This window comes from Chelonia mydas, chromosome 18 (genome assembly GCF_015237465.2).
Source record: "Chelonia mydas isolate rCheMyd1 chromosome 18, rCheMyd1.pri.v2, whole genome shotgun sequence".
Classification (NCBI taxonomy): Eukaryota; Metazoa; Chordata; order Testudines; family Cheloniidae; genus Chelonia; species Chelonia mydas.
Window position 1 is genome coordinate 22433396 of NC_051258.2, and position 14662 is coordinate 22448057.

Sequence of the window (14662 nt, forward strand, 5' to 3'; positions counted from 1 at the left end):
GGGCACTCCACTTGATACCGGCTGCCATCTAGACATGGAGCCATTGATCACTACCCGTTGAGCCCAACAATCTTGCCAGCTTTCTATCCACCTTATAGTGCATTCATCCAGCCCATACTTTTTTAACTTGCTGACAAGAATACTGTGGGAGACCGTGTCAAAAGCTTTGCTAAAGTCAAGAAACAATACATCCACTGCTTTCCCTTCATCCACAGAACCAGTAATCTCATCATAGAAGGCGATTAGATTAGTCAGGTATGACCTTACCTTGGTGAATCCATGCTGACTGTTCCTGATCACTTTCTTCTCGTGTAAGTGCTTCAGGATTGATTCCTTGAGGACCTGCTCCATGACTTTTCCGGGGACTGAGGTGAGGCTGACTGGCCTGTAGTTCCCAGGATCCTCCTCCTTCCCATTTTTAAGGATGGGCACTACATTAGCCTTTTTCCAGTCGTCCGGGACTTCCCCCGATCGCCATGAGTTTTCAAAGATAATGGCCCATGGCTCTGCAATCACAGCCGCCAACTCCTTTAGCACTCTCAGATGCAACGTATCCAGCCCCATGGACTTGTGCACGTCCAGGTTTTCTAAATAGTCCCTAACCACTTCTTTCTCCACAGAGGGCTGGCCACCTACTCCCCATGCTGTGTTGCCCAGAGCAGCAGTCTGGGAGCTGACCTTGTTCCTGAAGACAGAGGCAAAAAAAGCATTGAGTACATTAGCTTTTTCCACATCCTCTGTCACTAGGTTGCCTCCCTCATTCAGTAAGGGGCCCACACTTTGCTTGGCTTTCTTCTTGTTGTCAACATACCTGAAGAAACCCTTCTTGTTACTCTTAACATTTCTTGCTAGCTGCAGCTCCAGTGTGATTTGGCCCTCCTGATTTCATTCCTACATGCCCGAGCAACATTTATACTCTTCCCTGGTCGTTTGTCCGATCTTCCACTTCTTGTAAGCTTCTTTTTTATATTTAAGATCCGCAAGGATTTCGGTGTTAAGCCAAGCTGGTCGCCTGCCATGTTTACTATTCTTTCGACACATCGGGATGGTTTGTCCCTGTAACCTCAATAGGGATTCTTTGAAATACAGCCAGCTCTCCTGGACTCCTTTCCCCCCTCACGATATTCCCCCAGGGGCTCCTGCCCATCAGTTACCTGAGGGAGTCGAAGTCTGCTTTCCTGAAGTCCAGGGTCCGTATTCTGCTGCTTATCTTTCTTCCCTGTGTCAAGATCCTGAACTCGACCAACTCATAGTCACTGCCTCCCAGATTCCCATCGACTTTTGCTTCCCCTACTAATTCTTCCCGGTTTGTGAGCAGCAGGTCAAGAAAAGCTCTCCCCCTAGTTGGCTCCTCCAGCACTTGCACCAGGAAATTGTCCCCTACATTTTCCAAAAACTTCCTGGATTGTCTGTGCACCGCTGTAGTGCTCTCCCAGCAGATATCAGGATGATTAAAGTCGCCCATGAGAACCAGGGCGTGCGATCTAGTAGCTTCTGCGAGTTGCCGGAAGAAAGCCTCATCCACCTCATCCCCCTGGTCCGGTGGTCTATAGCAGACTCCCACCATGACATCACCCTTGGTGCTCACACTTCTAAACTTAATCCAGAGACTCTCAGGTTTTTCTGCAGTTTCATACTTGAGCTCTGAGCAGTCATACTGCTCCCTTACATACAGTGCTGCTCCCCCACCTTTTCTGCTCTGCCTGTCCTTCCTGAACAGTTTATAACCATCCATGACAGTACTCCAGTCATGTGAGTTATCCCACCAAGTCTCTGTTATTCCAATCACGTCATAATTCCTTGCCTTCACCAGGACCTCCAGTTCTCCCTGCTTGTTTCCAAGGCTTTGTGCATTTGTACATAGGCACTTGAGATAACCTGCTGATTGCCCCTCATTCTCAGTATGAGGTAGAAGCCCTCCCCTCACAGACGTTCCTGCCTGTGCTTCCTCCCGGTATCCTGCTTGCCCACTTACCTCAGGACTATGGTCTCCTTCCCCCGGTGAACCTAGTTTAAACCCCTCCTCACTAGGTTAGCCACCCTGCTCACAAAGATGCTCTTCCCTCTCTTCGTTAGGTGGAGCCCATCTCTGCCCAGCACTCCTCCTTCATGGAACACCATCCCATGGTCAAAGAATCCAAAGCCTTCTCTCCGACACCACCTGCGTAGCCATTCGTTGACTTCCACAATCCGATGGTCCCTGCCCCGTCCTTTTCCTTCCACGGGGAGGATGGACGAGAACACCACTTGCGCCTCAAACTCCTTTATCCTTCTTCCCAGAGCCACGTAGTCCGCAATGATCCGCTCAAGGTCATTCTTGGCAGTATCATTGGTGCCCACGTGGAGAAGCAGGAAGGGGTAGCGATCCGAGCAGGGGTAGAGATCCAATCCCTCCCCTGACTTGCCCTCCCCAAGCTCTCAGAATCCATCAGACCTCCTTGTGTGGAGGAAACTCAGGTACAAGGCATGCCAATATTTGCTTAAACATTCTCAGGTGTGTATGTTTATATAAATATATCCTTTTAAGACCCATTTGATGTAACTAGAACATGTGAATAAAATTTCCACTTAAAAAAATAATTAGACTCCAAGATTTCAAAATTTGACAGACCTTCTGTCACAGCTGCTTATATAGTCAGCTAATTACATGCTCAGCTATAGCTTGGTCTATGGGTCAGAATTATCAAGGAGATAACAAGGAGATATATTTGGTTTATCAGACAGTGAATAAATTTCAGTTCTAAATATTAAAATGCACAAGCAAAGAAATATTACCTACTTTTAATAACTATGATGCTTTCTATTGATGGGAAGCTGGCACAAATATAGTACACGCATAGTTAAAAGCAAAAAGTAATTTTTGAGGTACTGGTTTTCTGTAAATATAGTAATTGAGTAATTATTAGGAGAACTATGAATTGTTGTTTTTAAAACACTGAAAATCACTTACATGTGAAACATAACAAATATGTTCCCAGTATTCTTTTAATTTGCCTGACCATATATCAGCAGTAAAAGTGCAAGAGGAGCTAGACCTTGCAATATTTGTCAATTATTTTGGTTCGTATTCTTTCCATTATGCAATAATATTAAAATACTATTTTATTATTTCCAGTATAGACTTATTTTAATGATATGAAGATGGCTGTGGAGCTGCAAACTAGGAGCTAATCAAATAAAGTAAATTGGTGTTTCCATCTAGTCCTACTTATTATTGCTGTGGTTCCAGGTGAAGAATAAAAAAAAAGCAAAATTGCTTTTCACATCTGACCAAATGCAGCACAGGTTTAATTTGTTTCCCTTGCAAACCCTCCATAAACATAAACTAGAATCGTCCAGTAAGAACCTGTGATCACAGAAGAATCTAAGTTCAGGTCTGCAACTTCCTTCCTCCTGCAATCTTGAATATCCTGTAAAAGTCTGAGTGGTGTTCCTGAATGTAAGTATACACGCAAAGCCTTTCGATGAGATTCGGTTTTGTAATATACCAAATGTGCATTCTGAGGATTTGTATCGGATCTTGATCTCTTCAGCCTTGTTGTAACCATCAATTTATTACTCCTGGCTGTGTTTGTGTGAGACAGAGATAAGCACCGGAGACCTACCTTCTCTATTTTTTCTTACAACAAGAGAGAAATATAGGAACAATTTATATCAGGTTAAAATTGTTCCTCATTTTTATGAAGATATCCAAGAAACAGCTGGTTTCTATAGGCATTAAACCAACTTGAAACACTGCTATCAAAGTCAGAGACTTTCCCAAGATTTGTAAGAGGCTTTTTTTTAAAATAGGAACAGAAGGTTGTAACTTACTAGACTTTTAACCAAACCATATTAGCTATGTGTTGTCCAGTGACATCTTACTTTGTTCCGTGCTGTGTAATAGAAGGAAAGTTGTTTGTGTGTGTGTGTGTGTGTGTGTGTGTGTGTTTATTTCAGCCTTGCAAAATCATCATGAAATTGTACTAGGCCAGGTACACAATCTGGACACCCACTCATGCTGTAATGATGATGGTAATGAGAAAATGAATGATATTCTAATCACCCATCAAAAAATTACTCAGCCCAATCAAGTGGGTGTATAGAACTTTTCATGATTGATTTCTATATTTAGTGTTTCGTGTAGTTAGTTCCTTGTGACAAAAGTAGCTGTAACAAAATCGGACAAAGTCAAAATGACTTGTTTGTTAGTCTCTAAGGTGCCACAAGTACTCCTTTTCTTTTTTCAAAATGACTCAGTGTCTCACCCTTCATCAATTCAGCATATCCAATCAAACAAAACCATAAAGAAACTAAGACCATATTGATAGTGCTAGTGATAATCTGAGAGCACGTAAACGGAAACATCTGGGCTGATGAAAAAGAATAATAGAATTGTCGTATGCACGTTAAAGATCATAATTAAGGCTACATTTATGGAAATCAGTGACTTCCAGAGACCTCCATGACATTCTCTGCTTCATTCCCTGGGGCTGCAGGACTCGAGCTGGCAGCAAGTGGGGCCCTGGCAGGGTTCCGGTGACGGGGGGCCCCCTGCAAGGTTCCTGCGACAGCGTCGCATGGGGGGAGGCGGAAGCTGGGGGTGTCCTGTTTTCTCTTTGGGAAAGATGGTCACCCTGCAGCTTCTAGCTGCTGCTGGCAGAGGGGGAAGCCCACAGTTCCCAGCTGCCACGGTGGCGGGGGAAACCATAGAACCGCAGCAGCAAAAGTCACGGACAGGTCACAGCTTCTGTGAATTTTTGTTTATTGCCCATGACCTGTCCGTGACTTTTACTAAAAATAAACATGACAGAATCTTCGCCTTAATCATAATTCGTCACACTCACCCAAAGACTTGCATGCCCAGTGAACAGAAGGGGTGGTGGGACTGAACCCCCAGACAGCCGCATATTCGAGCATTATCAGGGAAGAAGAGAAATTACTCAACGTCACCCTGTGAAATCTCTGAGCGAGGAAAGAGCAGAACCCTTGCAGAGCCACCCCATGCCCACTGATGTAACATTCCAGTCAAATGTCAGGGGGTGGCCGAGTTAGTCTGGATCTGTAAACGCAGCAAAGAGTCCTGTGGCACCTTATGGACTAACAGACGTATCGGAGCATGAGTCTATAAGGTGCCGCAGGACTCTTTGCTGCTGTGCCAGGCAAAGGTATCAGAAACCACTGGGACACCTTTTGACATCCATCACTAGAAGTAAATCATCACTCAAAGGTATCAATACCATCTCCATGCAGATCCTAGTCTAAATCTGTCTTGCATAGGTTTTCCTATTTCACGTAGTATCTAAGTGCTGAAACCAAACTGATCAGGATTGAGGAGCTTTATGGACTCCAGAAGTGACCGGAGCTGCCCCATCACTACTTTCTTCACAACCTGCCCTAAAAAGGTGATGATTTGTGAGCCATGAGGCATACTTCAGCGGGTATGACAAACACCAGTCTTTGAGGTTTTGAAGAGAGTTTGAGTTGACAGGTGAAATGACTAGAACCTTGTAGAATAAACACTAACAACATATGTAATATCTTTACTGAATTAATCAGCACTATCTGCAGCTCTGTCAAATCAAGACTGTTGTTTCATTGACGCTAAAAGGTTAATTTTTCAGAAGGTTGTATAGCAATAGAGAATGGAATCAACTTTAAGAATCCTTAGTTCCGACACACGCAAAAAGTGGTAGGTGTGGTCTTGAGAACGATGCCTGATTTAATCATAATTGGTAGAGAGAGGAAATAAATTTTTTATTGCTTATATCAAAATGTTCATAAAGCCCTTCAGCTGAGAGATAGTTGGGGTATAAACTTCCTGGTGACATCCAGCTCCGTCTCAGACGCTTAGGAGTGGAAACAGGTAGCAGTTATCCTGCTGCACAGTAAGATTAGCAGGAAGGAGCGTAAAACATTTGACATTATTCTGCTCAGACGAGATCTTATTACAAGATGCCTGAGACACTCTGCTAGAAAGCTGATGGTGAAAAAATATTGTAGGTATGAAAATGGCCCTGTAGCATATATGAAGAGTGCGAAGAGATGCTCAGAGGAAAAGGGCTATGTACCTGCCAGCTGCTGGTATTCGTAGTAGTGGCTAAGCTATCATTGGGCTCCTTTCTTTTATATTTCTTTTGCTGTTTCATTGGCCTTGGAAAGCACTCAGGTATCTTTTGTTAAGAATACGATTAATATTTTGTTGTATTTTAAATGAAAAATCCTGTGTGTTCATGCACTGTAAACACAGAATACAAAATCAATACAAATCTCTAAGGTTCATCCTTTTCTTCCTATCCAGATCACCAAAATTCTCATCCAGGCCTTCATCATCTCTGATCTTGATAACTAAAACTGCTGGCTCTCTGGCTTCCCTATTCCCACTCTCCAGTCCATACAAGAGCTAGCTCTGTGGTTTGCCTTCCTTTTTCACTGCTCTGACCATATCACCACCTCTTTGAATCCTTCCACTGGGTCCAACTGTTTCACTGCATCACGTTCGAGTTTTTTGTTTTCACCTTCAGGACCATTCACAAATCTGCCTCTTTTTACTTCTTTTCTTGTCTCTTATTGTGTCACTCTCTCCGCACCTCCTTCCGTTCTGCCCTGTCCACATGGAACATCCTCCCTGAACTGATCTATAAGGCTCCTTGCTCTCTCCTCCTTCAAACCTCTCCTCTAGACCCATCTCTGTTGAGATGCTTAAAATCAGCTAATTAATGACATCTTGGGGCAGATGAGAATAGTTGGCACTTAGGATTTGCACATGTATATCTGAGACTATAACCATGTCTCCTCCTGCTCTTTTGTTTTGCTTTTCTTAGGTTTTGAACTCTTTTGGACAGAAACTTCATGTATGTTTGTACTGGGGCTGATTGTAGCCTCTGGGTGCTATCTAAGTATAAATATTAACAAAGAGTAATCAGGTGTGCAACAGAGTTGATATGGAAACATTTCATGACCATGTGCTGGTCAGACTAAAAGCTCTTTGGGGCTGGGACTGTAACTTGTGTTTTGGCATCCACCTGGATGAGGCCTTTAGGTGCTATCAAGATGTGTGTTAAAATGTTAATAAAAGCTCTCAAAAGCCCAAGCAAACAAAGAAAAATATCAGAGAAATTGGAGATGTTCATCTTGATGGTCCAGCCTGTCTGAGTAGCAGGTAGAGAAGTATGGGTTTGCATAGTATTAATTACTCACAGGCCAGACTCTGGAACAGCCACTTCAGATCCTAGCAACTTTGCATTTGGAGAATTGTGCACTGAGGCTGTACATGACCCTGTGTTTTATTCAGGTGCTTACAGTAGCTTGGCCCAATACAAGGCACAAAGGAAGTCATGTTCCCCACTCCCTTTTTGAAAATGAGGTGGTGATAGAATTTGGGCTAGTGTATATAGGCCTCGCAGAAGAAATGTCAATATGGTGGATATTACTGTTTGTCTGAAAAGTGACAGGAAGCTGGCTGCTAGGGTGTGTCTTCTCTGTATTTATAAATAGAATTCAGTCAGGTTGCTTGGATAGGGTAGGTTCATCTTCATGGTGAAAGAGATTCGAAGTAGTTTCTTGTCCATGTTCGTTGTGTTCCATAAGGTGGGTATGATTCTGCAAACCTTGCAGGGCATTATTTAGGGAAAGAGATGGAAGGCACATTAGGTAGTATTTCAGAATGAACATCGCTTTAGCTATATACATGAAGGCGAGGCCCAAGAGCAGAAGCAGAGAACAGGTATGTTGTTTTGTTGCAGTCTCTCCACATTGTTTGTGCGCTTTGTTTTGACATGCAGTAAAAACAAGGATATTAGCTTAGTCTAGATCATTTCAGCTGGGGTATGGCTCGGAGGAAACATGTCAGTAACAGATGGTGTACAATGATGACCTGAGCTTAATTGAGTATTTAGTCCAGTATTGGTGTGAATTACTATTAACCCTATTTACAACAGTTACTGTTTTGTTACTGTATTATTCCTATGTAATAAAACATTCATTACACGTAACCACTTTCAAATAGTGACACTCTGCATTTTTACAGAAAATGGAGTGTGAAAATCTGGATAAGATGATATTCTTTTCTTTTATCTTGTTGGAATGGCTATGTTTGAAGCATAAAAGTAGGGGGGAGGGGAAGCTGTTTTTCCAGCTGGTCTAAGTATTGCTTTTTTCACCTCTTGTGTGGCTTTGAAACCACAAGCCAATATTGTATGAAACAGACCACTTAATTTGGCTTGTTTAAAGAGTTTTCTTGGCTGGGAGCTATATTGAAATTCTCTGCTGGCACTGAAAATGTTTAGTAGCATTTGTTAGTTCCAAATAATTCTTTGCTCCTTCTGAAAATACAGGTGCCCAGACAGAAATATGTTTTTTAAAATTGAATTCTGTAAAAATTGGTGTGAAGTATATTGTGTAGATTTTTCCTCAAAGGTTTCTGTATGTTAATTTGTTTTGTTTATACAAGTTCAGGAGTTTTACTTTATCAAATGTCGCCAGCGAAAGCTTTTCGATGAAAGTTGTTTATTGCTGGTGCTGCTGCTAATGTTGTTGTATTTCTTTCTGTTCTTGGTATTCCAAAGCCAAATTACTGTGACTAATGTACCACTGTAAATTTTTGCAACCATCTACATTACTGATGTCTGCATGTGATGCATGGTGTCTTTTTAGTGATTTTTTTTTATGTTACAGAAAAATGGCATTTCTGCTATATCAGTTTAGCATATGATGAAACATTTCAACGAAATATTGTAGTGTACCAAAAAGATAATAACGACTGTGTATTGGACACATAGTTATGCTTAGCTATTGGTATCCCAAAACTTCAATAGATGATTCCTAAGTGGAAAATGTGTTCAGGTAGCTTTGAAGTTAAGATGATGAACAAAAATGAAAGAGCTATTTTAGGTCTAACATTGATCTAAAGTGTGTGCAATGAATACCATGTATTCTGGTATAAATGAATGCCTTTTCTATTTATTTTTTGCTAACATATTCATTCAACTGCTGTTAAACCTACTTATTACCTAATCCCGGTTGATGGATTAAAAGATGTGGTAGACATTCTTTTAAAAATAGATGAGAGACTGCGTACCATAAAATAACCAGCATCCTTTCTCTTTCACCTTCTTTTTCTTCTATTTTTAGAGCATAGCTCAGCCTATGGGTAATATATCATGGTCAGACAGTGGATAGTACTGACGGGATCTTTTTTTATAACTCTCATTGACACATTTAATTCATTAGGTACAAAATCCCAAGTAAATTTTTGCAGACCATAAAACATAGTTAATCTGGTGAGCAGCAATCAAAGGTGAAAAATTATGTTAAGTCAAATGTAGAATATTGCTTTTCTGTAGAGACTTTGTAGTTTAAATATCTTTCATCATAAATTTTTCTAGTGTGTTTCTTTATGTAATTCATCTGTTTCTTGTTTTCAGACCACAGAATGGTTCTATGATACTGTACAACAGGAAGAAGGTGAAATACAGGAAAGATGGATATTGCTGGAAAAAGAGGAAAGATGGGAAAACCACCAGAGAGGATCACATGAAACTGAAGGTCCAGGGAGTGGAGGTAGGGGAACAAAGGGTTTGTCTTTCAGCGGAAGGAGCAGTGAAAGGGCAGTGCTTCCATTAATTCCTCTTGTTAATGTAAAGTTGTAAATATTATATTTGTATTTGCTGAATTCCTGTTTTCCCCCTAAAAATCAGTATTGTAGTAAAATCTAAATGTGGCTTCACTTCATCAGAATATTGCCCACTCTATAGTTAGAGTCAGAGTGTTGGTGAAGATATTGAAGTGTTGGAAAATGTTTTTTCCAAGGTGCATGCTTTTCTACAGCAGTTAGTTACAAAGGCATGCAAACATCTCAAGCATGGGTTGCTAATCATTTGCAAGTCTTATCTCTCTTAAAAATGGGTAAGCATTCAGTGCCTTCACATGTATATGATTAATATGCACTTACTACTTGGTGACTGGTTTCAGAGTAGCAGCCGTGTTAGTCTGTATACGCAAAAAGAAAAGGAGGACTTGTGGCACCTTAGAGACTAACCAATTTATTTGAGCATAAGCTTTCGTGAGCTACAGCTCACTTCGTTGGATGCACTGGTGACTGTCATTCAGAATTTCAAGTAGCGCACTGTAACTTTCCCTGATTTTACACGAAGGACCTGATCTTCCTCCTATTGAAAACAGGAGTAGAATTTACATTGACTTCAGTAGGAGCAAGATTGGACCCTAATTCAAGGCATGTTTTGAAAGTGCCTCTTATTGCTCTGCTGTTCTTTGCTGGGCTGTTCAAAGTCCTGATGCTGATGTAGCTTATAAGTTCTCTCCTAGAATATGTATATTTGCACTACACAGTGACTCCTTGGAGCAGTTGCCTCTTCTTGAATCTTGCATGAGGAAAAGCTATTCAACTGCATTAATATTTTGAATGGGGAAGTGGAGAAAAGATACATTTATTTAAATCTCATTTTATTTTCTAATTTTGCCAAATGGGGAAATGCCTCTGGTTGCCCAAATAGTGGATCCTCTACAACAAATGATTTGCTTTGCATCATTAAATCCTCCAAAACACGAAAGACAGGTTTACTCCATACTTAAGACCAAAATGAGGAAAGGGCTTAACAAGCATCAAGGAAAACTCCATTCTATGAAAGTGACTAGAGAATTGTGCATGTGTGTGTGGACATGCTCCTGCATGCATACGTGTACATCCTTTTCCTAGAAAGATCATTCCTGATGGAGGCCTCATGAGTTTCATTAATATATTTAAATGACCATTATTGATGGGATTGTTTGTTTGTTTTCAGTTTATACCAACCATGTGCCTGTTCTAATAGACCCAGTGCTGCTCTCAGCTGTGTGGCTGTAACTCCTCTTGTAGTTGATGGCGATGTATAATCGGTGTCTCTAGGCCCCTATAACAGTGTAAATCTGTACTGATGCCCAAATGAAGTGCATTACAATAACCTCATCCAAAGGTGACAAAAGTCTAGAGTACCGTGGCAAGGTATGGTCACAATCTTTTTGTCAAGTGCAGATTAAAAGAACTTTTGACCACTACAGCTGTCTTGTCATCTAGAAGCAATAAAGTTTAGTAACAAAATGGGCAGCATAATACCTGCAACATTCCCTTTAATTGTTACATCAGTGGGCCCCACTTCAACATTTGCTTAACATCAAGTTTGTTAGTAATTCTGTTGATGTCATTGGGAGTATTCATGTGTGTAAAGTTAAGCACATGCTTAAATAATTTGCTGAATTGGGACCCTAACGAGCACCGCCTCTGTTTTATCCAGTTTGAGCATCAAACAGTTTGCTACCATCCAAATCCCAGTTTAGACCAGAATTTGGGAAAGTTAAAAAAAAAAAAAAAAAAAAAAGCACCATCTGTGTCTGATGAAACAGAAATACAGCTGAGTATCATCAACATAGTGATGGTACTACAGCCCAACCTAGTGTACTATCCCCTCCTGTTTTACTGTAGCCTTGAGACGTACTCTAGGAATGATGTGCTAAAGGAAAATGTGAGCCCAGATATTTTTTTCTGCGTCTGCTATTGTGTTGCAGAATTTACTGTTTACTGAATTTACAAGACCAGTTGAGTTCAATGGATTGCCCTACCATACTGAAGTTTCTGCTGGGCACTTTATCATTATTACATTTTGCAACACATATTATTGAGTTTATTATGTTTAAAATAGCATAAAATGGGTTTTGTTATATTACACCAGAGATGCAACTTTGCCCTATAATTTTAACGTCTAATACCAATATTTTTTATTACGATGAGCAAAGAAAAGTTACTATACTACAAATTCTGTAAACTCTTGGCTCAGGTTTTTCACAATGAACACTAAAATGCAGACTACCAAAAACAGTCTCCAGGAATCCCATCTACAGAACTGTGACCATTGATTAGGACACTCATGACTATAGATAGTAATTTGTCTTCAGCCATTTTTTAAAACAAACCCGGTGTGATGCAGTGATTATTTACGTTATGCGAAAAGCGTCTACTTCAACTGTTGCATAGTCATAGAGTTTAAGGTCAGAAGGGACCCTTAGATCATGTAGTCTGACCCTCTTTACATCATAGACCATTAAATGTCACCCCGGTAACCTGTTTTGAGCACAATAATTTGTTTGTCTAGAGAATAGCTTCCAGAAAGGCACCCGGTCTTAACTTGAAAAGATCAAGAGCTGAGGAATCAACAATTCCCTTGGTACTTTGTTCTAATGGTTAATGATCCTCACTGTTAAAAAGTATAACTTATTTTTAATTTGAATTTGTCTTGCTTCAGCTTCTGACCATTGGTTCTTGTTCTGGCTTTCTCTGATAGACTAAAGATCTCTTTAGTAGCCAGTATTTTCTATCCATGAAGGTACTTATAGATTGTAATCAAGTCACCTCTCAATCTTCTTTTTGATAAGCTAAACAGATTGAGCTCTTTATCTCTCACTTTGGATAAGGGCAGAGCCGAGGTCACTGCTATGGGTTTGGAGGGCTGATAAGTTTGGATGGACAAGCAGGGGAAAGTTTTTTCCAAGTTTCATATTGGGTAAACAAAGCAATAGGCAAGCACGGTCTTGGTTCTCAAAGTCAAAATGGTGAAAGACTGGTAGAAATGTGCTTGGCATTAGGGCTCATAATTGATGGAACGATATTACCATCCAAAGATATCCCTAAAGTGATTTGGATTTCCCTAGACTGAGTGACTAGGAACCAGATTGACCATTTATGTATGTTGATATCATAGATTCCACAACTGTAGCTAGTTTCCAGACAAGGATGCCTAAAGTCTGGATAAGTGAAGACACATGGAACTATGTGAAAGAAAGGAAACCAGCCAAAACAAACTCTTCAAAAACATGTCAAGAGAAAGGAAGGAGCAATACACACACACACACACACACACACACACACACACACACACACACACACACACAAAATTGTGTGTGAGGAGACAAAAAGAAATACACAGATAGGAATGCCAAAGAAGCTCAAGAGGCTGCTGAAAGAGGTGAGAATAAAACACTTAATCAGCTCAACAAAGTCCTGGCAAGTTTATGTCCGCTGAAGTATCTGTGGAGGATAACTGCGGAAATACTTTAGCAACAGAAAAAGAGAGCCACAGATGGAGCACTTTCAAGAAGTATAGAAAAGACCAATACCACGCGAAACGCTGGCTTTGACAAAGAAATGAAACACCCGCAGTTAGAGAACACAACTAGAAGTGGGCAAAATGTTTTCATAACATTTCACATCACAAACATAGAAGTGAAAGACTCAGTAAAAAAGTTAAAACTTGGGAAAGCTGCAGGTGAAGATCGTGTCGCTAGGGAAGTGCTGAAAGCTGCAATGATGAGACCGTCAATGAAATCATTGAACTCTTGAACAAATATGGGAGCAGGAAAAGCCTCCAGAACAAAGGAAAATAGCGTTCTAGTCAAAATACCAAAGAAAGGTGACCTAAAGCAATTGCAAGAACTAGTGAGATTTTGCACTCTTTTCAGTGATAGGTTAAGTTTTCTGTAGTATCATCTTAAGCAGAATAAAGGATGTGATTGAGGCAGAGTTAAAGGAAGAACATGGTAAATTTCAATTGAGAAGGCCATATGTTGACCAGATTTTCACCCTACGAATAATAGAGGAGAACATTGAATGGCAAAAACAACTTATTAACTTCATAGATTTTAAGAAATCATTTGAAAGCCTCCATCATGATTGACTGAGGAACATATTGAAGTGGCATGCAAACAAAAATAATTAATATAACCAAGGCTTTGTATCAAGGTGCAGCATTCCCAGTTAAAGTAAATGCAGACTTGAGAGTACAGTTCAATGTAGACGCTGGTGTCGTACAGAAATGCATTTTTGCACTGCTACTGGTTGGTATTGGCATTGACTTCATTATGAGAGGAAGTGTAGACGGATATAACAGTACACTAGATTTAGAGTTTGCTGCTGACGTTGCTCTTTTAAGTGACTGCTCATGTGAAGACTGAAAGACTGCAGCATTGCAAAAAAAAGTTAGGAAAAAACAAATCTAGCGAGCGGCCCAGCAACTCCCTTCCCAAACATTACTTTAGAAAGCAAAGACAAGAAATTAGTTAATTTACATATGTTGACAGTAACATGCAAGCCAATAGGGATGTCCAGAAGGAAATAACGTCACAAATTGGCAAGGTGACAGCAGCACTTACCAGCATAAAGAAGATTTGGTTATCAAAAATCGGCAACGCAAAGATCAATCACAGAATCTTCCATTCAGATATTATTTCCATCTTAGCACATGGCTGAGAAAGCAGGCAATAAAGATATAGACAGACACCTAGAAGTCTTAGAAAGCGAATGCACTAGAAAAATACTTGGCATTCCATGGAATGAATTTATTTGGAGGTAAGGCACTCCTTTTTAATGGCAAGAATATTTAACCATTGGAACAACTTACCAAGTGTCATGGTGGATTCTCCATCACTGACCATTTTTAAATCAAGTCTGGATGTTTTCTAAAAGATCTGCTCTAGAAATTATCCTGGGGCAGTTCTCTGCCCTGTGCTATCCAGGAGATCAAACCAAATGATCACAATGTTCCCTTCTGGCCTTAGATTCTATGAATAACAAAGGCCAAGATCCATCAGATAGTTCAGTAACCCTTTATCTCTAAAGTTATCCAGAAAAGAAAAT

General features: G+C 40.4%; 1 protein-coding gene across 2 annotated transcripts in view; it reads left to right on the forward strand.

The window, feature by feature from the left end:
* CAMTA1 (calmodulin binding transcription activator 1) overlaps window positions 1-14662 on the forward strand; it is a 913014-nt gene that overhangs the window by 321676 nt on the left and 576676 nt on the right. For both annotated transcript variants that reach the window (XM_043531564.1, XM_043531565.1), the window contains exon 4: window positions 9405-9540. In XM_043531564.1, the coding sequence (XP_043387499.1) occupies window positions 9405-9540 (136 nt within the window). The remainder of the gene's footprint in view (window positions 1-9404; window positions 9541-14662) is intronic.